General features: G+C 41.4%; 2 protein-coding genes across 3 annotated transcripts in view; one reads left to right on the forward strand and one right to left on the reverse strand.

Annotated features, from left to right (window-relative positions):
• The window catches only part of zfpm2a (zinc finger protein, FOG family member 2a), a 163,067-nt gene extending 157,304 nt beyond the window's left edge, over positions 1-5,763 (forward strand). Inside the window, exons 6-8 of the mRNA XM_017715636.2 lie at positions 1,039-1,245; positions 1,999-2,223; positions 2,493-5,763. Of these exons, the coding sequence (XP_017571125.1) occupies positions 1,039-1,245; positions 1,999-2,223; positions 2,493-4,954 (2,894 nt within the window). The 3' untranslated portion in view covers positions 4,955-5,763. The remainder of the gene's footprint in view (positions 1-1,038; positions 1,246-1,998; positions 2,224-2,492) is intronic.
• si:dkey-122a22.2 overlaps positions 5,674-25,788 on the reverse strand; it is a 52,040-nt gene continuing 31,925 nt past the window's right edge. For both annotated transcript variants that reach the window (XM_017715638.2, XM_037534144.1), the window contains 4 exons: positions 11,020-11,158; positions 6,754-6,836; positions 6,570-6,666; positions 5,674-6,454 (listed from right to left, as the gene is read on the reverse strand). In XM_017715638.2, coding sequence (XP_017571127.1) covers positions 6,287-6,454; positions 6,570-6,666; positions 6,754-6,836; positions 11,020-11,158 — 487 coding nt within the window. In that variant the 3' untranslated portion in view covers positions 5,674-6,286. The remainder of the gene's footprint in view (positions 6,455-6,569; positions 6,667-6,753; positions 6,837-11,019; positions 11,159-25,788) is intronic.

Consider the following 25,788-nt stretch of genomic DNA (forward strand, 5'->3'; position numbering starts at 1 on the left):
GTCTGCCATGGTGGAGTTTATGTGTTTATGTAATGACCTCAATTCAGGTTTCCCTTTATTATAAACATTTGGAATGGGCTCATTTAGCGTTAGATTCAGCAGTAACATTCATGTAGCGTTTCTGCTCTTACCTCTCACTAATGCATCCCCTGCCGCTTCCTGAGCCAACAGCTGGACTGGAATCACAGGTCCTCCTTCATTCTGATGCTCTGTCGGAGTGTTTGCACATCTTTGAAAGCTAACAGAGCGCTTTAATTAATTGTCCGGCTTTTCCTTCTGAAACAATGTCCTAATTCTGCCATTTAGCACCAGCATATCATAGTTTGTTGTTATCTCGGCAGCCAGATTTTTGTAAATAGTCATATTAAAAACTTTAATCTCTTGAATGGAAAATGAAGAGCGGCTGAAAGCCCTGTCATGTGCAGAGATAAATATTATCTGAGCTTAAAACCTTCCCTCTTACCCGCTCTCCCCCCTCCCTCCATCTGCTGTCTCTCTCTATTCTTCTAAGTTAATAAATATGTTCAGAATACTCTGGGAGGATGTTTTATCTGAAAACCCAACTGCTAGAAAGTATTACAGACCTTTTTCTCAGTGCAGTACTCGTTCTGAATGGTATGACTGGTCGGAAAACTGTACTCATGGTACAAAACGTGCAGCTTATGTATCTTGTTGCAATTTTGTAGTTTACCCAAAAAACTAATTCTGCATTTCTGAAGTGTATTTTGAGAAATGTGTGGAAACATCAGTTTATAATCCAAAGACTATTGCTGACTACAGCATACTATAGCATTCACAGAGCAAACGTAAAAGAAATACTTTAAGAATTGACAGTGTAATTGCTTTTTATGTACAGATTTACAGGCAATCTGTTGTTTTAAATTAAACACACATGCGGTGCTAATTTTAGTTACAGAGTCACCTCTAAACACGTTACTACATATTCATTTAGCATATCAATTACCAAACTGCTTATTACACTGTTTATGTATTCATTGAGGAGTGTGAATTAAATCAATATTTATATTTTTCTGTCAGGTGGTCAGCTATGGTGCACAACCACTAAGACCATAATGGAAGGAGAAGAGCTGGTGGCGTTTGTGGTGGACTTTGACTCCCGGCTGCACTCGGTCAACCATATGTCCCTGAGTGAGGGCATGTACCCAGCACGCCTGTTGGACACCATCCAGCTCCTACCCCAGCAAGCTGCCATGGCCTCCATTCTCCCTACCGCTATAGTCAACAGTGAGTAACACAAGACAGAGTTTACCATGACTGTCAACCTATATACGCTGTACACGTGCTACACATGCAGACTTCATACAAATGAACACGCCCAATCACACAGTACACTGATAAATTCAGCAAAAATCTCTGTTTTAGCAGTGGCTCCTACAGCAAACTTGGCTGCAAAGGTGTTGCATATGGACACTCACCTGTTTACCTGGCCATGCTGGCCTGCATTTTGGCCAATTGTTTGAGCCAGCCCAGCCCTCATTACATACAGTCACCTACAAAGCGCAATGTGCTGCATGTGTCAGGTATTCATGGATTAACCTCTGTAGCATGGATAAGAATAACCGACCTTCAGTGTAGTTTACAACAAACACTCTGACCAACATGTTAATTGCAAAATTCAACCCATGTGCAAAGACTTGTTTGTTGATTTAATAAGGGCTATCTAAGGTTCAGCTTGACAGGGAGGCTACTACTAGCAGATGGTGCTCTGTTTTCGTTTGCCCTTGAGGTAAGGGCACCAACCTACTGGAATCATCTCAAGCTGCTGTGCAACTTCAGCAAAAGTACATGACACATTTGTTGTTAGAAGAAATATCCACCCCCAAAATGCTAGGTGGTCTAACAGTGAAAGAAATAGTATTATGTCTTAAGTGACTCCCAGAAGCTTTCATCCCTTATTTGCGATATATCTGCTTGCCCTGATTTAGAGTTTAGTATAGTTAAGTATTGTTTCTCATTAGGTTTGCATCTTTCTTCCAGAGGACATCTTCCCATGCAAAGCATGTGGGATCTGGTTCAGAAGTGAGAGGAACCTGCAGGCCCATCTGATGTACTACTGCAGCGGGCGACAGAGGGAGCCAGAGAGTGTACCTGAAGAGAATGAGGCAAACCCCCACCAAACCCCCAGCATCTGCCCTTTCCCACAGTGCAACAAGAACTTCAGTAGCCCTCGTGCCCTGGAGATGCACCTGAACACACACAGTGGTGAGCAAAATGTTTTAATAGAGAACGTGAAGTACGGTGCACTAGCATTCTTTGCAATTCTCAGAAATATTTTATTTAAGCTGTAAGAGTCCTTATCTTCCCATCTTAGAACTGAAGCCTATTTAGTTCAACAACTCAGTTGAGACTTTGTGTATTTTTAGTCTGTCAGGTGGAGTAAGCTTGGCGTAACCCAATATTTATGTTGTACTTAACGTTAAGGGAAAGGCAAACAAAAGACCTGATACACGCCCCCTTTATCTTCCTCACAGGTGTCAAAATGGAGGATACTCTCCCCCCTGGCACCAGCTTGAAATGCACAATCTGTAACTACACAGCAGATTCTCTCATTACATTCCAGCACCACATCCTCACTCACCTGTCACAGGCGGCCTTCAGATGCAATCACTGCCATATCAGCTTCCAGAACCACAGGGAACTCTTGCAGCATCAGGACTTACATGGCCATTCCGGAAAGCTTCACAGGGAGAGCGACAGCGAGCACTCCCCGCGGGGGGCGGAGGAGACTCTGCAACAGGCCCGAGCAGAGCTGGCTGCCAGGAAGGACGTTGTCTTGCAAAGTCCCAAAAGCATGCCCAACAAGGACGGTACCCCCGATGGAGAGCTGGAGAGAACCGAGAAAAAGCTTGCACTTGGAATGCAGAAGGGAGAAGGCCACCCAGGTGGCAAGGCTAGTTTCTCTTACACCAGGATTAAGTCGGAGCCTTCCAGTCCCAGACTGGCTTCCTCTCCAGTTCAGCACAACATGGGGCCCACCTTTCCCATGGGCCCATTTCTGTCACAGTTTGCATTCTCCCAGGACATTTCAGTAGTACCACAAGCATCTGAAATTTTAGCCAAAATGTCAGAACTTGTGCATCGCAGACTACGCCATGGAGGAAACAGCTACCCACCGGTTATATATAGTCCGCTAATGCCAAAAGGGGCGACGTGTTTTGAGTGCAACATAACTTTCAATAACCTGGACAACTACTTAGTCCACAAGAAGCACTACTGCAATAGTCGTTGGCAGCACATGGCAAAGTCTCCAGATTTCTCAAGTGTTTCAGACAAGGTGAGCCCAAACAGTGGTCACAGTTCAGTAGGGATGCTTTCTGGATGCCACTCATCAGAGAGCGATAATCATCTAATGCCATCAGCTTGCTTGAATTCATCGGTCTTGGACATTATGAATGCTGGTGGCAAAGTGCCTGATAAAGATGTCACTGGACAAGTGAAAAAGGTCACCACTCCAACAGGTGTTGAAGATAGGCTTAACGGTAAGCAGACAGAGGTCAAAAGTCCTAACACTTCCTTGGGGGAGACAGAGAATGACCCAAACAAAACCACCTGCGAGGCCTGCAACATCACCTTCAGTCGTCATGAAACTTTCATGGTCCACAAGCAGTATTATTGTGCTTCGCGCCACGACCCACCCATGAAGCGCATGTCTGCGAACAAGGTGCCCGCCATGCAGAGGACCATGAGGACACGCAAGCGTAGGAAGATGTATGAAATGTGTCTGCCAGACCAGGAGCAGAGACAACCACTGGGGCCACAGACTGGATTTCTAGGTGTTCCCACTTTGGGAAACCCCTGTACATCCCAAGAAACTGTTGAAAGTCTGGCTGACCGCTTCCATTCCCGCTGTGATGTCTTTCCAGGTATGGTCCCCAAACACCTTGAGGCTTCTCTTACTGTCTCAAAATCCATCCTAGCTCCCAAAAGCAATGCCATTACTGACCAACAAGAGCTAGATGCACCAATTGATCTCAGCAAAAAGTGCTCCTCAGACAAGACATGCAACTCGCCCAAAAGACTCTTAGACTATCACGAATGCACCGTCTGCAAGATAAGTTTTAACAAGGTGGAGAATTACTTAGCCCATAAACAGAACTTTTGCCCAGTCACAGCTGCTCAACACAACGAGATTGCCAGCCTGGACCAGCCCGTGTTCCCGGGCATAAAGAGCGAAGGTAGTAATCCTGATGACGTGTACGACAAAAATTCTGTGAAATGTGAGAAAAATAGCAGCACCAAGCTGATGGTGCAAAACGGCAGCCTGTTCCCTCCGCACCTCGGGCCTGTGCCAGAGCTGAAGGCTTTTAATGACCTCCAGCTCCTGCCCTCCAAAGAAGAGAACAAGAGCATGTTTTTGCCTCACTGCCTTTACCCTGGAGCAATAAAAAAGGTCAAAGGGGCAGAGCCAATATCGCCATATTTTGGGATAAAGCCTACTGATTACATGGCAGGTGGCACGCTTAAGCAGGGTGAACCCAATGAGCAAGAACAGGGTACCAACGGAGCAAGCGAAGAGGGCAAAGAACAACCAGCGGCCAACGGCTGCCCTAACCCTGGGAAAGAACCACTGCCCCTACTTCCCAAAAATAGGGGAATGGTAATCATCAATGGTGGGCACAAACTGGATGAGAACCAAGCGGTACCCCCTCAGCAAGAGAACCAGCCCAACAACCCCTCACCAGCTGAAGGGCAAACGTCACCCACATGGGGCCCTGAAAACCCCCCAGAATCCAATGACAATGCTTCACCCACGTCTAAATCACCCACCGAGGAGACGCCACCCGTTGCAGCCAAAGGCATGAATGGGTCGGCTCAGCCAGCTGGAAGCGGCAAGTACTGCCGCCTCTGTGACATCCAGTTCAATAACTTGTCAAACTTTATCACTCACAAGAAGTTTTATTGCTCGTCACATGCTGCCGAGCACGTGAAATGAAATCATGCTTTCCCTCCATCCCTCCTTTCCCCTTCCTCCTCTCTTTTTGGCTACACTGTCGTGTCTGGAATAGTGCATCATGCAGTTTTATATGCTGCTTGTGGACAATCAAGAGAAGCTTCATGTTTCGTCATTTTTCATCAAGACTTAAATGCAAAATCATTGAGGAAAAAAAATTCCAAGTGTAATATTGGTGCCACTTTCACATTTATTTATTTTACAATCAGTATTAATAGGAGTAGTGATCTTAATTTAAACGCAAAGGAAATTTATATCAGAGTTGTTTGTAATGTTATTGTATAGTCATTCTTGTGTAGCAAACATTGTTTACACTGTATTGTAGGTTCAACGAGACAATAGACACAATACAAATCTGAAATGCATTTTAGACACAAAAATAGCTACTGAAGCACTTGTGTATTCTTATTTGCTGTAATTTTTTTTGTTTGTTTAGTTTTTTTTGTTCGTTTATTTTTGTATATGCCTAAATGTCATTTGCAGTGTGATACTCATGACTTCTCAGCCTTAAAACACTGTATGGAGGGAAAACCAGGCACAACTCTGCATCTCATGTTTTGGCATATACATACGGCTTTGCATATGTATGTAGCTGTTGGTCTCCGTCTCTTTTCTTCGACTCAGAAGTGGATGTTTTAATGAGGATGGCAGCGTTCTTGTATAGTACTCGTATTTCAGTTTGCGATACATTTTGGTCTCCCTTTTTAAAATTTGCTCTCAACGCAATACTTTGTAAAAAAAAAAAAAGAAAAAAGGGAACATTACTGAAAGCAGTATTATGGCAACAGGAACACGGCAGATATTTCTAACCCATGAGGAAAAAAAAAAACAAAACAGTTGTACGAAAGTGAGTTTATTGATGTTAATAAACGGGGCGGGAGGGCATTTTGGGAGGGATACTGTAAAAATGATCATTCCAATGTCCTTATTATGGAAGAAAAAAAATATTTCTTAAAAAAAATGTTGTTGCTATGCATGTATATGGATGGAATAAAATTCCAGAGCTGTTGGAAATTTTTATTTTGATGTGGTGTCATAATTAAACTTCAATCCTCAGGATAAATCTGTTGTTTTGTCTTCTTTTACTAAATACTGTTACAATTACAAAAAGGCAATAGTACATATAACAAGTCTTTATCCACAAAAAGATTCTTTTACAGGCCCAAAATTGTAAACTGCACCCAAAAAAACAACAAAAAAAAAACTCTGCAAAAACAATGTTGATGCTACAGCACAGCTGTGAATGCGAGTGACTCTATCCCAATAGGAAACGTCCTACTGCTGTTCTGAAGGCGGACATGTTTGAGCACTGCCTCACTGCCTCTGCTGTTTGGTCTGTCTCTTTGACACCAGCTCCAGTAAATGTTTGCTTACCGATGACGGCTTTTTATAGATCATGCGACGGTCCGCCCCCTGAATGTGAATGCGGTGGGCCTGTGGGTAAGCCCGCTCTAAAGCCTTCCTCTGAAGTTCAGCAAAAACCTAACACGGAAAAAAAAAGCAGATAATAAAGACCTGCACTCTTCAAAGGTGCAGAGTGTCTTTAAAAACTAAAGGAAGTGTTTACTGAGGAAGAGAGTGAAGGCAGGAGGCACACCTGGTTGAGATGAGCAGGAAGCTCTTCATCAAAAGAATCTCCAACGATGACGGTCACTGATGTGCTGCTCGAGAGCGGCTTGAATTTGGAAATGTCTCTGAATGAGAGGAAGGAGTCCATATGAAAGCAACCAAAGACGAAAAGAACGTGAAATATTTGGTCACATGAAAACTGCACGTTTTACCTCACTTGAGACGCACTCTCGTTGAGGAAGAAGTGTTCGTCCACCGCGCTGCTCTGGTGAGCCGGGTTACTTAAGAGGTATTTCTGATAGGATGAGAAATGAGCATTACAACATCAGATGACTGTAAATACTACCAGCCTGCGTTCATAGACAGGAACACTTCACTGCTGTCGGAAGAAAACCTTACATCTCCATTTTTGGCATTTTTTCAGTTTTTGACCACGCCTGTTTCCCTTTACACTGTGTGTAAACTTCATGATGAATGGAACAAAAGAAACCACACAGAAAAGATTTTGGTTCCGTTGACTTACATCATCAGTAAAGCATGTTTTTCCCTGCTCCTGTAAAGTTCCCATTTTGGTGATACAAGGTTTTGCACTGACAGCAGCGACGTGTTTCTTGTTTGTAAACAGGCAACTTTCCCGATGATCAATACATCCATCATTCTCTTGGTAACAGCAGCATAATTCATAACAAGCTAGTATTCTCACGGTTATGAATAATACCAGCAAAGATATTTAAATAAATCTAATGAAAGTTCAGCAAAAACAAAGCTTGAAAATATTGGAAAACGTATTGTTTGATGATCCTTTTCAGACGCCAACATTAATAATTAATGCAAGTTAAAGGTAATTATTATACAATTAACTATCACTTTATTATCTCTGGTCATAATCCTAACCCTAACCCTGGAGCCAATGCAGTGCTCTCACATGGTTCATTAACACTTTAGGCAGTTCTGTGTAACTATGGGGGACTACCCAAAAAAAGACCCCTATCCATAGTGACCTTCATCAGGGCTGTCACTAATCATGTGCTACTATAGAAGTTCAATACTGCAGCTGCAACCGATCCTTTCATAGCTGTAGTGTGTATGTAATATCATGGTGGTGGTTCTACTCTGAAAAAAAAAAAAACACCGTTACAAATTCACACTGTGCTGCATTAAATCCACTCAAACAAGACTAATTATGCCTTTTTATGTAATGAAATGTGTAGCTGGGAAGCACTGATGATATCCATGACTCAGAACAGCATATTGTGGCATATTGTTACGTAATTTATCTCGATAACGATGAATACTGTTCTACTGTCCAGCCCCACACAGCATTCCTTCAGTCTTCATTCATTTATGGCATTTTAAACAGTCCTAGTGGACGACGTCATTGGTGAAACTGACACTTATTTACCAACTTGTTTACTGACAGTATTTCATTGCCTGTGTGTGTTGAATATCATGGTATACCATGCTATCATATATCGGCACATCTAGCTGTCACTATAAATTATAGCTGCTTTCAAAAGGAAACCTTGTATCTCCATTTTTGCCATTTTTCAGCTTTTGGCATATTTTGAAATTGTCTGTTGCTCTTTGAATTGTCTCCAATTTCGTGAAGAACAGACCAAGAGAAACGGCCCAAAATGACTTGGAAAAAATTCTGGTTCCATTGACTTGCATTAAATTTTTCCTTCTCTTGGAGACACGAGGTTTTGTTCCGACAACAGCGATATATATTACTAATAATATAATCTGCCAATTTTGATACAAAAAGTCAGGCTGTTTCTTCCCCTCATAGGAGAATTTAAAACATGCATTCCCACCATGTAAACTGCTTATTCTTCAAAAACATTCATTTTATTTGATTTCTCTCCTAATTCAAGTAAATCAAGAAATCACAACCACCCAGATATTGATGTTCAGTGATCCTGTTGTGCTGACGGGATTAAAGATAGCTCAGACTGACACGTCGCGCTACTGTTCCCCTCAACCTTTTACACAGAGGCTTTTGAAAGAGAGGAGTCCACAGTGGAGTGAATTGAAGCAGGGCGCACTCCCACTTGTGAAGAACAATCGCCCCAATCCAGGGAGACAGTGCAGTCAAATTAAAAAGTCGACAGGCATTTCAAGGGCCACGAGCAGCCTCTCGTCAGTACACAAAAGGCCCATGTAACCATTAACTGCTCTTCGATTGCTTTCTCTTTCTCATGCAGAGGAGGCGAGCGCGAGGCTCCGTAAGCAGCGTCTCAGCAACGGCAGCCTGAGCGTTTTTAATTCTTCTCCAAAATGATTCGACGCATTTCTGACGTCCAACACGCCGAGCCGACACAGATCCAGGCTGTACCGACTACGTACATGAAATTGATTCGCTGCAACACACTTCGCATCGCATACCAGGTTCAACTCCAACCCAGGCTTCAGCCCCTGCTTCCCTGCTGCCGGTGTGGCAAAACTTCTGCCGCACTTTGTTTTGTTTGTTTGTTTTGTTTACAAGAGTCAGAGCATTAATTAGCATTACTTCTGCCGTGAGCTCGTTATCATTCCTAAACAAAAGAGACGGGGGCCTTCAAATTGGTGTGAGAGTGTTTAGACCGATAGAGCCAACGTGATGGATGTTTTTAAAAAAGAAATGAATAAAAAAATAAAATAAAAACCTACGGTCATTGGTTGTGCGGCTGCTCTTGCATTAATTATTTTTAACCTCTTTAAGAGGAAAAAAACATTTCTCCTAAATCATTCCTCTCCATTACTCGGGTCAACTTTTGATTCATGTTGCAAATAGGAATCAGCAGCCTTTTCAGAGCTCGAGGAGGCTGCACAAAAAAAATCTAATAAGCGATTTGCATATTCCTGGCCACACGTTAACTTGCATGAAATTGGGTGGAACTAGAGCGGAGAACAGCCGCCTACCTTGACCACGGGCGAGTGCGTTTCGCATCTCGACCTGCGAGACCCTGTCTGAAGACGTCTGGAGGAAAAGGGGGGGAAAAAAAAGGGACCCAAATAGGATCCGGCCGCGGCCGCATTAGAAGAAAGTTGTTAAGCTTAGTTTGACGGCTGCTCCTCTTTAAACGGTTTCTCCAGACATCGTTTCAGCGCAGCTCCAACCGCCCACGCTTGCTTTTTCACGATAATTTACGCTACAGCACCACCATGTGGACGCTTCGCTGAACAGCAAGGACAGACGCGAGGCATTCCAGCTCCTGCTCTCTAGTATGAATCGGTAGCCTGAATGGGTCTCCTGACGCATCTGGACAATCAAGAGAGTCAAGAGAGCATTAAAGCTTGAGTGAAGCTGAAGAAGAACTAAGCAGGTCAGAGCAGCTCAGTTTATTACAGAGTTTGTTATTTTCTTAGATGAGACGCTTTGTCAGAGGAGAACAGGGAACAGTCTAAGCCTTTTGAGACGGACACGTTAGAGGGTTTAGACTGGACTGTGGTGCATGAAAAGCTTCCATTCGATTACAATAATATTCAATAAACCAAAATAAAAAATCTTGGGACATTACTTTTATTCTCTATACTACTTATATTGTCTACTTTAAAAAGTAGTGCTGAAACAACTGAATGGATCGGAGATTTCTTGGTGCTTCATCATGAGGATTAATCAGAGGGCTGGTGTCCAGCACAGTTTGGTCATTTTCCTGCTCAAACAAACTTGTTCATTGCCAGAACATCACCATATAGTGCTGGACACCATCATCCAACTCTCGGTCAGATTTTGTTTTTGCTCTATTTCAATATACAAGATTTTGCATCAAGTGTATAGAGTTGGACAAACTACCAGTACCAGTCCAGAAGGCTGCTGCTGGACAATGACCGGTGCAGCCCTGAGGAAAGTGTTTAAAAGGAGAAAGTGGCAACTTCATTTGAGGTAAAAATAACGGGATCTAGTCTAGAGAAATTTAACGCCCTTCAAACTTGCACGTCAAATTCTATTTGCCTCCTTTTCCAGTCTTAATATGCAGTCATACGCAAAAGTCTGGTTCCATTGACCTACAATAAAAGTAAAGTATGTTTTATCCTGTAAAGTTATCATAACAGTGATATGGGAAATTAAAATGTGGCCTGTTCAGAAGGTACTTTTTCCCCCCAGTATGTAAAACTAATCACATAAACAGCACTTGGGCAGTAAGATGTGTAGAAAAAAGCCATATTTAAGTGTGTTCTTTACTTAGAAAATAAACAATATTTTAACAGCTTGATTGGGGCTGTTCAAACATTTGCATACGACTGTTTACCCTTAAATTATACTGTGAATGATTATAGAGACAAAACTGTATCTGATCGGTCCTTTCAATGTAACTTTTCACACGCATGCAAAATAAATGCAACATGGAATAAACAACACTGTCACTGAAGTTGTGCACTGCAGTTTCTCATTATGATGAATGGGGACTTTTGCCTACAAGCTTTTCTAACCTTGCAACAACAGCTACAACAGAGCTGTGGGCAGAGCGAAGGCGGACCATAAGGTTTAACTTTACCTGCCGCTGAACGACCGCCTCAGTGACGTCATCTCCTCTGAGGGTGGGCTGCAGAAGGCCCAGGATGAGGAGAAGACGACTCACCCCCGCAGCCGCAGACAGCTGCATCATCTGCAGGGTGGGCACCAGGTGTGTGTACCTGAAAAACACACACAGCGCAGCTGAGTACAGGCATGCCTGCAGCTGAAGTGAGATGTATTTTAAACACTCGCGATCTTAAACAAATAAACAGAACCAAGCTGAGAACACAAAGAGACAAAACAGGCGTGTTTGCTCATTTAAAAATAAACAGTTGTGTGTTTATGGGAGATCACATGCTGAGATTAGATTGCATTCAGCGCTGCACCGCGTCGCAGTCAGGATGCCGCATGTTCATATGAATGAGCCTGTGCTGATGATGGACTGCATTAACTGAACGATTAGAATGTGAGCATGAAGCGGTAAATGACTTCTCCCTGTAAGGCCTAATGTTGCACAATGACAGCTCATTTATGAGCCACGAACAAAAAGCCTCAGAAACGGCGCTTAATCCGAGTTTAGGATGTTTAAAGTGATGTCGAAATAGAAGCGTTCGGCCAGGCAGGGTCGGCAAAGGTTAATCGGGCTGCACCCGCTGCAAAGCTCGAAGCTAAAGGTGCTCTGTGCTGGAAGTTTAGTCACTGTAACCTATACATGACTTATTACAGCCTCATGCTGCTACTATATTTTCAGCTGTACAAAACACCTGGCTGATCCACTACATGTGGGGTAAAAGATAAATTCCACACATTTTTCATCAAATCATCGCTTCAGCTGTGTTGGCTCATCTGAAATGAAACCACTGATAAAGAAAGTATATGAAGCAGCAGGTCTAGTCAGGACGAATGAAGAGAAACGTGAAGACGAGACAATGACAGACTAATAAAGACCTCAGATCTTGCAGTTAATCAGGAGATGATCTTTATGCTTATCAATAATTACGTTTTAGGCATCCTGATGTACTTAGTTGATTTTCATAGATGGGTCTATTTAAGATTCCTTAGAGTCACTCTAGCTCAGGAGCCGGCAACCCAAATGTAAAGAAGAGGCATTTTGTCCATTCAACAAAAAATGCAAAATGCACTGAATGCAGCTGCTGCACCGTTTAAGGTAGAACTGGACAATTTAAACAAGAAGCTGGCAAATGAGAAACTGACTTCGTGACTTTTTAGTGTTTGTCAGTTTCTCGCTGCATCAGGAAACCAGCTGGAGTGATTATAGACGCAAATAAGTCAATTCATCTCTGAATCATCAGTGTTCATCTAAAATCTCTCCCTTTGGCGTTTCGTTAGCTACTAGCTAGGCAAGATTGTTGCTAAAGTGACCAGCAGTTTGCATGGCAAGCTTCAGGGTTAAAGGGTGAATCAGCAGTTCTACATTAACTCCAGAGATTAAGAGCGTTTATTATTAAACTGTGTTGAGCAGCAGAGCTTTATTTTACCGTAAAGGAGGATTATTTTATTTTTACCTACAAATCTAATTCAGCTGTGGAGCCACCCCGACCCCGGCCCTAGCTAAAATAAAAACGGAACCGTCAGTAAATCTGTTGAAAACATGCCTACTCATCCTTCAGGGCTGGCGCAATAGTCTGGAGAGCATCGTTTTCTACTTTAAAGACTATAAATACCCTCCTTCCTTCCCCTGGTGCACCTTGAAGTTAGGAAGAACGTTTCAAAATCTACAGCACTTTGCAGTGAATACTGGGAGAGTTTTATTTTCTTTTTTCCTGCTAGCTGGCTAATGTAAAAGAAAGAGGTACTGAATTCACAAAAGTATCTAAACAAAGAAAATCTTCATAAATGTGCTTTTTCCCCCCGAACTACATACTTAAGAAAAACACTGACATTAATTATTAGAACAGCTGTTGGATCAGGTGGTGTTCTTGGGGGAAAATGTTCTTCAATGTATTCTTGATTTCATGATTGTCTCCCACTTGTCTTATATTATTATATATGCAAGAACCAACAGGGTAAACCTCCTGAACCAGGCAGGTCAAACTAGGGACCTTCCGTGCTTCAGTTCATGAAGGCTTTGCTAATTAACTGATGAGCTGAGTCAGGTGTGTATAGTGAGGCAGTGAGCTGAAGTCTGCAGTGTTTTGGCCCATGAGGACTGGAGCCTGACACACGATATTAAACTGTAATTTTTCATATAATTTTTCACATAATACAATTTTTAAAACACATCAAGGATTTTTCGCATTGGCCATTTCCTCCACATTCAGTTCCAGTTCGTGACTGCAAAACGCAGAAAGTCTTGAACATTTGAAGTTTGGTTCTGTTTTACCTTCATTTTTCAGTTTTCAGGAGCTGTTAGGATCAAACTGAATAATCAATAAATGCAAATATGGCATAATTTGTGGAATTCTGTAAAATGTAACATGACGTGATCCATAGCCAACATACGAAAACACAAAAAAAGACAAACGTCCTTAAGAGAATATTTAAGAAATTCTCAAATGGTTCATGAGAACAGCATTTAAGGGTATTCTTATGAACTTCTTAATGTTTGTCTTTAGATCCTTCATCGTTTTTTTCTTTAGAAAGTTTCTGTGAATTCAGCCACCCAGATCGAACGCTACTGAGAAGCTGAATATCAGCTCTGTTTTAATTGCCTCGATCAGTAGCTACATGTGCAATCAGTATTTCTTGAGTGATGCAGGGAACACTAAAGGTTTTATGATTGATTTGTGCTGCCGATTGTAGTGAGAGAACAATAAGGACCCAAAATAGTAGATTCTGTTCAACTAACGAGGCTAAGAGATGCCGCCGCACCACAGAATCACAAATAACATGTTAAATGCTAGTATGAACCAGAATGGCCCATTAACTTGCTGCACTTTGAGGTGTGTGATGATCAGCACATAGTTAGCATGATGCTAACAGGTGGGGCATAAGCTCCCCTTACTTGCAAGCCACATTCACCTCATAGATCAAGGGCAAAACTAGAGAAGCAGACTTCAGACACTGAATATGTCTTGGCAGACTGACTAGACTGTCCTCTTTCTTAAAGACAGACTTAGAATATTCTGAAAGTCCTGTTTCTGGCATGACGATTCACTTTTTGGGGTCTTCAGTGGCCCCTAATTCTCATCCTGCCACCTCTGGAAGAGCAGCTCCACTGTAGGAGAGGAGGTTGTGTGGTTAAGGAGGGTGAATAAGAGGGGCATTAGGACAGAGGGTGGTGAAGGAGTGTTGGGGGGGGGGTGGTTTTGTAACTCAAGAGGCCCCATCGGTCTCAGTTCACTGGTGCCATGAATTGGCTAGTCTCAGCCTACAGAGCCCAATCAATAATTACACACATACACACACAGGCACACGTGTGTACACACACAAACACACACACAGCAGCCTGGCCTACATTTACAAGAGAGAGACATGAACAATAAAGATTCATCACAAACCACAGAACTGCTGAATTTGCTCTCCATTTCAAGTTATCATTGCTCTTACTCAGAGTGACGTAAACAGAGTTGGGTAATAAAGCAATACACATAATGGCGTTATGGAGGACACAAAAGTAGGGATTTCTATTAGTTAAAAATGATAATCAGACTGCAGGTATGAGGTGATTAACTGCAGGATTACATTCAAACTCGTCACCTTTCAACATCTGCTGTTTCGATTGAAAAATCTCTCATATACACTGGGTAGACCTTAGGAGTTCTCATTTTAGGAACGTAGATAATTCTGAAGAATCTCCCTCAAACAGCAGCAGTTCAGTCTTTTATTCAGCCAATCAATATTTCAATATCAATATCGATTTTAGGAAGTTTTTTTTTTTTTTTTTTTTACTGGCAGAACGATCTCCAGCGTTCTCCTGAGGATACCACAATCATAAAGCATTTCCCACAATTGCCATAGCGAACTGATCTGGCAATAAACTTGTTTAAACTTGTAAAGTTGTTTGTTGCTACAAAAAAAACTGAGTTTCTAGCTATAAATCAAATGCTTTGGAACCAATGCAGAACATAAGGTACCGAAACATGAAGAGAGACTAAAGTCCCATGAGCGGTAAAGCTGGTTTCATTTTCATAAACACAGATAAGCTAAAACATTACGGCTGCGTTCACATTACAAGCCTCATTGCTCAAATCTGATCTCTCTGATTTGATGGTTCACACTCGTTTAGGTAAGTGATTCAAATCTGTCGTTAATGTGACAAACCGGTGTCCTGAAATTACCCTGATGAGCTCCTCCTACTCAGTAACGTCACGTGACTGAATCACTGCATCATCAGCACAAACTAACGAGCAGAACGAGCTTCACTGAGAAGATCATTAACTCTGATCAGCTCTCAGCTTCATTATTAGAGCCAGACGAAGGAGAAAAAGGTGAGATGAGCTGCTTTATCGCTGCTGCCATGGTAACGCTGAATGATGGCGCAGTGGAAAAAAAAGCATGAGTTCTGATCTGAGCGTCACATTAAGGTCACATGACCATGAACCGGATACGTATCTGATCTAGGACCACATATGAAAGTGGCTCAGGTCAGATTTGTGTTCACACAGGCCTGAAAACATCAGATCTGAGTCACATTAGGGCAAAAAATCTGATTTGTGCCACTTCAGCCTGGTTATGTGAACGTAGCCTATGACCACTTACAGGTGAAGTGAATAACACTGGGCCTCATTCACCAACATCTTCCTAAGTTTTTTCTTAGATGTGTATTTGAGAATTTTCTTCAAAAGTTTTCTGCTGACATGTGCAAAAACATTTTACATTGTAAATAAAACACTGATCCCCTTGCATCCATACTCTAGCGCAAATGGGTCCAATGATACCACCAAGAATTCTGACCCATTTTTTGCCCAATGTGTTAATGTTGCCTAGCCACAGCCACTCCATTGGTGCACTGAAAAGAGTTTGGATATCCAATAAAGGTGCAGTGACCACCACCCAGCAGCACAAACAGAGACCATGAGGACACCTAACAGTTAAAAATATGGTTTACAAACTGGCATTTACTTTTCAGACTCCAGCCATTTTCACAGACACATCACTGCTGTCTGAAACAAACCTTGTATCTCCAAAATGGTAACTTTACAGGAGAAGGAAAAAAAGATTCTTTACTTTTAACGGAAGTCAGTGGAACTAAACTTTTTTCCAAGTAATACTGGACAGTTTCTTGTGATCCACACACAACAGAATGGGCAACAGGCATTTTCAGATTATATCAAAAACTGAAAAACAACAAAAATGGAGATATGAGGTTTTCTGCCAACAGCAGTGATATATTAAGACACATATTTAATAGTGATATATTTGCTAGTGGTGAGCGGTAGGGCAGTGCCCCAGCGTCCACAATGGTCAAAGTTCTGAAGCAGGTTTAGGAGAAGAAAAACTGAAGTAATAAAAGTTCAAATCAGACAAAGGGCGAGTTCAAAAGCTTCAATACTAGAAGTTCAAGATTCTCAGCAGCCGAATGTTCAAAAATTCCTCTGAGCTTGTGACAGAATAACTCGGCACTGAAAATTTGGTCTCCGTGATGTGTGCTGCCTTTCACATGCAAAAAAAAAAAAAAAACTTTCATATCGAAAAATGAAAGACGGCCGGCCTGACACTCGTCTTTTCTCACAGCCTCTCCATCCGTTTCCAAGTCATTTCCGCTCGCAATTTAGATCCCCCTCCTCACCCCCCTCACCCCCCTCTCTCTTCAGAGAATTCAGTGCTTCTCTGACACCTTCTTTCATCTGGACACGTTTCCTTCACCCTATACCCCCCCCCTCCAAAAAAAAAAAAAAATACTACATCCTGTGTCAGACCACGGCGGTTCGATTTGGAGTCAAATCAGTCTGGCGGCATTGACATTTTATTTCGAGGTTCGCTCCCATTCACGCCGTTTTTTAATTCTGCCCTGGAGGTGGTGGATTATGCGCAGGAAGGCATGCGTGTCAAAGGGCAATTTAGTGGAGGAAAAGACAGCCTAGATTGGCGGGATGAATTAAACAGATAACAGAGTGGCGGTCGAGCTCAGGAAGCGCCGATGTTGGTCATTTTCTGAGCTACTCCTTCCACCACCCATCCCTTTTTTTTTTTTTTTTTTTTTTACCTCTGTCTCCCTCTCTCCTTTGGTGGCGATGAAAGTGATGAAATGAGGTTGGGCCTGTGGACTTTCTGCTCTTTGACTTTTCCATCTGGATTAGTGCAGGCTGAATGGAGTCTGTTTCTTTTGTGAGGAGAAAAACGCATGACCCACTGTCGGAATGTCACACACTCTCTCTCACTCTCACATAAACACACACACACACACACACACACACACACACACACACGGTCCTACCAACCTCACGCCTGATAAGGACCTTTAAACATTTCTGCATGGCCTTGGTGTAGGTGCTTGGCCCCTACCCTTTCTTTACCCTCCATGTCCAGAAAGAGGTCACAGAAAACTGGACATAAGTGGGTCTGGTTTCCCCAAAGCAGCACAGCGCAATGTCACGTATGAACCATTCTAACAGTAAAATAAACCATTTGAAAACAAATAAGTAATGAGACTTTAGATATTTACGAAGATTATATTATAATCTACAAACACCGTTCCAAAAAAGTTTGTACACTGTTAAATGTAAATAAAACTCAATGCAATGATTTGCAATTCAAAAGACCCACATTTTATTCAAAACAGAACATATCAGATGTTAAGAGTGAGACATTTTACCATTTCATTAAAAACAGTGACTCATTTAGACCTTGATGGCAGCAACGCATCTCAAAAGGGTTGGGACAGGGCCGTGCCTACTATTGTGTAGCCTCCCCTCTTATTTTAATAACAGTCTGTAAACGTCTGGGAAGTGAGGAGTCCGATTGCTGGAGTTGTGGGAGAGGAATGTTTTCCCATTCCTGTCTGATGTAGGATTCTAGCTGCTCAACAGCCCAGGGTCTGGATTTGTTGTTTCATGATGCGCCAAATGTTTTCTATTGGTGAAAGGTCTGGGCTGCAGGCCAGTTCAGCACCCAGACTCTTCTTCTGTGAAGCCACACTGTTGTGATGGATGAGGTTTAGCACTGTCTTGCTGAAATATGCTGTCTGGATGGAAACATATGTTGTTCTAAAGCCTCTTCAGTATTGAGCCTTTCCAGATGTGTAAGCTGCCCACACCATAGGCACTAATTCAAACCCCAAATATGTCATGTGACCGGGGTGCCAAAGATATGACTGTAGCTCCAATATTAAAACAAAAATGGCAACAAGTGTCATTTTCAGTTCAAATAGGACAGACAACATGCTACCTTTCTGCAGAAAATGTTGCGTTGTCTACAATGCATGGAAGATACGTCTGTTTAGACTGCCCAGAGTGTGGCCTGAGGGGCAAAGCTGGGAAGACGGGATGTTTGATTTGGCCCACAAGAAAGTTACCCTGACCCCCTACACAAAAAACAAACATGTTCATAATAACAATCAATTATTCCTTTTTCTTTTAAAAATATATTTCTGAAATACTTTAATAACACATTTGGTAATACTTGATTTCAAATCTACTGTCTTCCATCATGTGTATACTGTACAGTCTTTTCAGTCATATAAGCTACAGGATAGTTTGTCAGGAAAAAATAAAGTCACATTTAAATCCTGAAAGGCAAATCAAATGGAAAACTCCTAAAGGGGAACTGGACCGGGTTTTCAAAATGTCTGCATTATTCACTCACTGGGAGTCACTTCCAGTGACATTTTGCATGATGATTTTGGATAAATATCAATGGTTGAAGAAAACTGCTTAACCCTTATGTGGTGTTTGTTACTCAGTGGTCTGGCGGACCCACCACATTATTATTATTATTTTTTTAAACAATACATCCATAATAGTTTATGCAAAAATACCAGATGTTTAAAATATCACAAGTGGCCAATGTAGGGTTCTCCTTTAGCAGCTGTAGCCAGTCAGCAGCCTGTCCATGCTGTCCACCATCACACACACACACACACACAAACAGCAGGCCATATAGGAGGAGAACAGAGTGAAGGACACAGCACCTCCACACTTTTACTCCCCACGGGTTCAGCTCAACACCACATATGTAATATAAATGTGTGGGGGGTGAACAGAGAGAAGACACTGAAAATGGGTTCTCTTATATGTTCTTCACAGAAAATGAGCAAAGACCATGAATCTGCAGTTAAAATAATAATAAATCGCATTATTTTTTCATTTGGTAAACACTGAAAATGGATCCCACAGACCTGAACACCACACAAGAGTTAAAAATATCGACATCAGACAGATATTAAATTTGATCAATATTTTAGACAGTATTTTATTATTTTTTTTTTTGTGTACTCCACAAAAGCAGAACTTTTAGGCGAGGCTGGCTACTGTATAAAATAGCTATTCTTTATTTATTGGAGAATGTATTTTTTTTTTATTTATTACGTTACTTCATGCTAATTCCATGCTAAATGTTCAAATATCAGTGCTGAGAAATACATTTCAAACACCAGATTTTGGCATGGGTCCACATTTCCCATATCAATGCATCCCTAGCCTTGATGTGAAACAGTTTACTGTAGACAAAACTGTTGATTCGGATTTCTTTACAGTGGTGGTGACAGGAACCGGGGATTGGCATGTCTACAGCATTTTATAAAGACATTTTATTTACTATCTGAAACCAACATTGAACCTACATGCATCTTCTGAGTTTTGTGTTGATAATGGAAAAATAGTGTTAAATCCATCCAGACCAAAACCTTCTCTCAAAGGCATTGTAAACAGTGTCTCCAGCATTAGGCAGCGTATTTATAATCATTTCATATTTCAACTTTCTGTTAGGGAGTTTTCAGGGGCGTCTGGTTCCTATCGCCACCACTGTGAACAATTCTGGCTCTGTAAGTTTCTCTACAGCAAAGCACTTCACATTAAACCACTATCAATGTTTTCGTTTGTATCTTAGGTACATTTGCCCACAGAGGAAAGTCATTTGACAAATTCTGTAGTCTCTCGAGTGTCTGGGCACTGGACCAATCATCCAAAACACATTTTTCAAAATAATTATAAATCACCGACACTGGTAAGGAAGCGGGGGGCCCAAAGTCAAGCCTGCCCAACAGTAGTAGAGGTCATGGACATTCTTATTAGGCAACAATCACTTTTGACTTAAATGAACAAGTTTACTGAAAATCCTGCTTTGTGAAATCTCTAAATAATCACTGTGACCAACAGGTTGTCACAAAGTATTACTTGAAACATCAAAATGAGCACATCTCTACACAGCAGCCCACACAGTCATCATAAAAGCACTGAAAACCTAAACATCTCCGAGAACGTCAGCACGTCCTTGCAGTGTCCAAAGAAGGCCATTTGGGGGCAGTAACGGCCCACTCACAGGACCTACTGCAGCATCAGGTACCCCTCAGTCTCCCCTGAGTCACTGAGTCAATACTATAGATTAGATAGAGGTAAATACACCAGGGCCTGTACAGCCTTGCTTCATTAGAGGAGATTGGCAGCAGTAGCTACAGTGCTAGTGGTGCTAATTACTATTAATTGGCATCCTGGATTCCCCTTTGAAATCTCAGGGGGGCAATACTTTATGCATGGCACTCACCTAATATTCTCTTAATGAACACTTGGATTTCAGAGCTTCTGATGCTACTAAAGTTTCAAAGAGCAAACGACAAAAAGCATCAGAGCAGATAGATTTAGAGAGAACTGCTATAATTTCATTAATGTCATGCTCAGCACATACTTCAAACTATTCACAAAATATTGTGAAATGAAATAAATGTCTTTAATAGGGATGTACGATAATATCAGAATTATAACAGTATTGGCAAATAATTCTTTAAAAAATGATTGTTATTAGCAACAGAAATACCTTTAAATTTGACCAATATTTCTAAACGATCCTTAATGATGTATTTGTTGCGCTCCAAAAGAGCAGAAACCTCTCCAAATAAATGTTCTATTTGCCTGTGATCTTAATCCAGACAGATCTCGTTCTAATTTCTACATTTCATACATGTTTGTTTGTCAGCCAGATATGTACATGAAGAATATTGGTCCATAATTCCCATATCAGTGCACCCCTAGTCTTTTAAGTATCGTGATTGCAAATCCTTCATGTAACAATATGCTTTCCAGCTTTTTTTCACATATACAGTGTTTCTAAAATAATAATAATAATAAAAAAAAACAGATTTAGAAACATTAGAGAGAGCCTGTAAACAGCAGCTAGTGATGTCACACTGGCAAAGTGATACTGTAAATCATGAAGATGCCAAGTACTAAAATATTACATTTTCCATTCTGTCACCTAGGAGGGTAAGAATATGCCAATTTCACAATACATAAGGATTTTTCCATTACGACACATTTTTCGGTACCGAATTAGAAAAGAAACAGTAACATAGCTTCCACTATTATTTATTAATTTTTTTTGTAACCCTAATTCCCACTAGTACTCCAAAAAGACAACAGTGCTTGTTGATAAGACAACCGGCACATCATTTTCTTAGACATGAAATAAACAAACAAAATAATTAAAATAAGCAAACATGCCACATCTATTGCACACGTTGCTCACGTGTTATTACGGCTGACAATAATACAAATAAAGGAAAAACTAGAGTTTGAGGCTACATCTGAACATCTTTACAAGTTCATTTACAGTCAGATGTTTTGTTTCTATATAAAGTGTAGCTCTTATCTTGTGGCCAAAATGGGCAAGAGGGAATTTTCTAGCATGGCTCCTACCAGGAAACTGCAGAATCCACGACTCTCCACAACGGAGTAGTGGTACAAATCAGATGCGATAAAGATCCTTACGGAGTTATTTGTTACACTCATTTAAAATCGGCACTAAGCAGCAGCTTGAAATCCTGCATGGAAAAGAAGTGACTTCTGACACACTTGAATGATCTCTAAACAAAAGAGTTAGCATATCTGATCTATTAGCACTTGTATTTGATACTCACATTTAGCAACGTTAGCACACTATCACAATTTCACCTACTGATCTACTGAATATCAACATGTGTATCATGACACAATAATCAACTACGGCTGAAATAATTAGTCAAACTGTTGCTGACTTTTGGTTTACATCTTCAAAGTGATGTCCAGCCCATTCCTTAACAGTGCCATAAAGTGAGCAGATGGCAAAAGAAAAAGAACATTTATGACTGAAAATTTTAAAAGAAGTAAAAAGTTTAGGAGCATTTTTGTTTTAAATCAAAGATAAAAAGCCACATACAACAGACGTAAGTCTGCCACAGCTTTCCACGGAAGGACATTGCTACCTCTGACCAACAGAAAACATGCTAAAACAGCAAAACAGTGAGGAAACGTTAACTTTTCCTCCATGCTGGTGTTCTGACAAACCAAACTACTCCCTTACAGAAACACCGAAGCTCATCATGTTACATTCCTAACGTTAGTCTCTAGTCTAAGCCATTTCAGTTTCAGTTAATTAGAATTATTTAACAGGCTACTTCAAAAAACTCCTCTGGTCACCAGTAGTACATACATTAGCTCGCTTGCTACGTACAACTGGTGAATTTGCTTGAAATACAACCTATTTTGTAAACATAGCTGTCACAAGAAAAAAACTTGTTTATTATTCACAATTACAGACCATGTTTAAGCAGATTAACTGACTATTAGTGGAATCATTCCCATGAAAAATCCAATATCAATATATTGTCCTATTGTCAAAGAACACTAATACTGAGAGGTAGCAATGCTGAAATGTGTCACAGTTCCTCCATCAGACTCACACTCGGAGGTCTTTGTGCTAGTCTGGCAGTGGTGCTGCATCATATTTCTGTCTCTCTGCACTCTCAGCCCTGGTCCCTCTGAGACCTTCAGTCACCTGCATGATCCTCTCATTTCTATTCACTATGCACAGGTGCATGTGCTACTCCCATGTGTGGGTGAGTGTCTGTCATGAGCTGAGCTTCATCATCGTTCTCACTGGCGTTACATGGCTCAGAAACAAAACCATGAAATCATGAGACATATGTAATTTAGGTAAATTTATTTAGCCCACGTTTGCTGAATCATGTGGGTCAGATCGTTCAGTAATGGCTGAGAACGATCAGGACACTCATATATATAAACTGCAATTAAAGATAGGGAACTAATTTAGATGTCTGCAACAACAGATGCAGGCTAAATAGGCAGATGTCAAGACCTGAGCAACTCTGACAGGAGCGAGAAGACATAGAGCATCTCCAAAATGGCAAGGCTTGTTGGGTCAAACTGGTCAGTAGTGGCGAGTACCTACCAACAGAGGTCCAAGGAGGGACATACCCCGAACTGGCGCCAAGACAATGAAGGCTACAGAAATATTTCTTGTTGGCTGCAGGTGGCATGTGGCACAACACACAGCGCATTATGCCCTGCTGAGTTTGGAGCTGCGTAGCTGTAGCCTTGTCAATTATTTGGACATCAATTTGACATGCAGCATCCATCTAAACATCGTTGAGGACCAAGTACACCCCTTCATGGCAACGGTGTTCCTCAACAGTAGAGACCATATTCCGGAGCATAATGCACTGCTGAAATAAAGCATTGTTTGCAAAAGGTTTGAGTACCCAGTCGAGGAGTTCAATGAGTTGCCCTGGTCTCCAAATTCCCCACATGTCAATCCAACTGAGCATCTCTGGGATCTACTGGAACAATAAGTCTGATCCACAGTGGCCAAAAACTCGTAAATTAGGGAACTAGGGATACATTAGGGATCTGCTGCTTATGTCTTGGTGCCAGATACCACAGGGCACCTTCAGAGATGTTCCATGAGTCCATGCTGTGGATGGGTCAGAGCTGTTCTGTTGGCACACAGAGGACCAAAACAGCTGGCAGGTGGTCATACTATTTTGGCCTATCAGTGTACACTGTGCAGGCCAGAGTGATGTAATCAGATATAGATGATAATTGACAAGTGGTTATAATTGACCCAATGGTGATGAGAAAAATGGCGACCAGTTTGGGAAAAGAATGACAGAACTAGAGAGGACTAATTTACCATCAAACATGCCAGTTAGTTCTCTCTGCTATGCACGCCAATGCTTGCTTGACCTCGCCCACAGCTCTTCACCTTCTAATGTTAAGTTTGTTAAGTTCAGCTTCAGCACATGGAACCAAAAATAAATGTAGTTGTGCTCTTCAACTTGCTTCAGTGTGACTCGTGGCAGTAAAACAGCCAAGCTTAAGTGAGTATTACTGCGAAGCAGCTAGCTGTAACCTGGAGAGAAAGTTCTCCTAATTCCCATTCATGGATGGAAAACAGAACCAGAAAAGGGTAATAAATAATATTACATAATATGCACACATTGTTCACTTTTACTGTTAAACCACTGTGTTACATACAATGGGGGCCTTACAAGTCTACAGTATGGGTATACAGTATAGCAGGTATGGCATGATCTCCCAGCAGTGCAGTCTGACTGTAATAATCACTTTTATGTATATGAAGAGATACAGTCTGCATATATGCATATGTCTGCTTTAAGCAACAGAGGAAGACGTTTTACCCCCTTCTGAATTCAGTTCATGAAGGCCTTGCTAATTAGCTGATGAGCCGAATGAGGCAGTGTGCTGAAGTCTGCAGTGTTTGGGCCCACGTGGACTGGAGCCTGACACGCATGCTCTACACCATCAGTGGACGATGCATCAACATCATAGTTTGTTAGAAAAATATTTTTTCACTGTTTCTGCACCACCTTCTACCCAGTGGCTGCTGGGATAGGCTCCAGAAGCCCCTGCAACCAAGGAGGATAAGCAGCTTAGAAAGTGTGTGTGTGTGTGTGTGTGTGTGTGTGTGTGTGTGTGTGTGTTTCCTGGCCTACCTAACTTTTGCTAAGAAATATTTTGCATTGCTGATGCTTATAGTTTCGGTCAGTCTCACTGAAAGCAGAGGTCTTTGCTTGCTTTTCTTCCTCCGAGACCGGTGAGGTAAAGTCACATAGAAAGTGAAGGGTCGCCAGAACTGACCCAGCATAGGACACTGAGCTTGGTTGATTCCACAGCTGAGTCAATAACAATGATTTGAAGTGCATGTTTGACAAACAAAAGGCAGTGGAAGGATCAATATGGCTTTGAAGACCTACTTCTATCTCTTATTAGCCAAACTACCAAGACAGATGAACAGACTTACAGGCCAGGGTGAACGAAACACAGAGGTCATTTGGCCACTTATTGGCCAAACACTTCATATCCATCAACGTTAGGCAATAGTGGCTGATCTTAAAAATTATGAAAGTATTTGATTTAATATCAAGACTTAAATTCAGGGTCAATATACAATTAAATTCCCCCCACATGGACCATAATTCATTGTGATTATACTTTCCGTTAGCTCTTATTTTTTCCTATTTTTCGTAACTTTTCATCATAGGAAACAGTGTTTGGAGTAACAGAATTTCATGATAACTTTCATGATGTACTTTACATGTATGTTATTTTTTTAGTTTTACTAGAAAACTAACTAAATGGAGCAGGTCGAGACTGGCTGGAAGAAGGAGTCCAACAAACATTCATACAACCCACCTTATGAAATATTACAAAGTTCTAATTCTTGGAGATTTTCCTCTTTGTCTTCTATACATTGTGGTTTGGACAATGCTCTCTAGTGCACAAGGTAGTACAAGTAGTTGCCAAGTACAATTTGCTTTAGACAAGCCATTTTTTTAACTGTACATTATTAGTGGAAATGTACAAGATATCGATACACGTGCAGGACTTCAACATTGGCTGATATCCACTAACAGATACACATTATAATATTTATATCCGCCAGTACAAGTGAAAAC

The sequence above is a fragment of the Pygocentrus nattereri genome, chromosome 24 (assembly GCF_015220715.1).
Source record: "Pygocentrus nattereri isolate fPygNat1 chromosome 24, fPygNat1.pri, whole genome shotgun sequence".
Taxonomy (NCBI): Eukaryota; Metazoa; Chordata; class Actinopteri; order Characiformes; family Serrasalmidae; genus Pygocentrus; species Pygocentrus nattereri.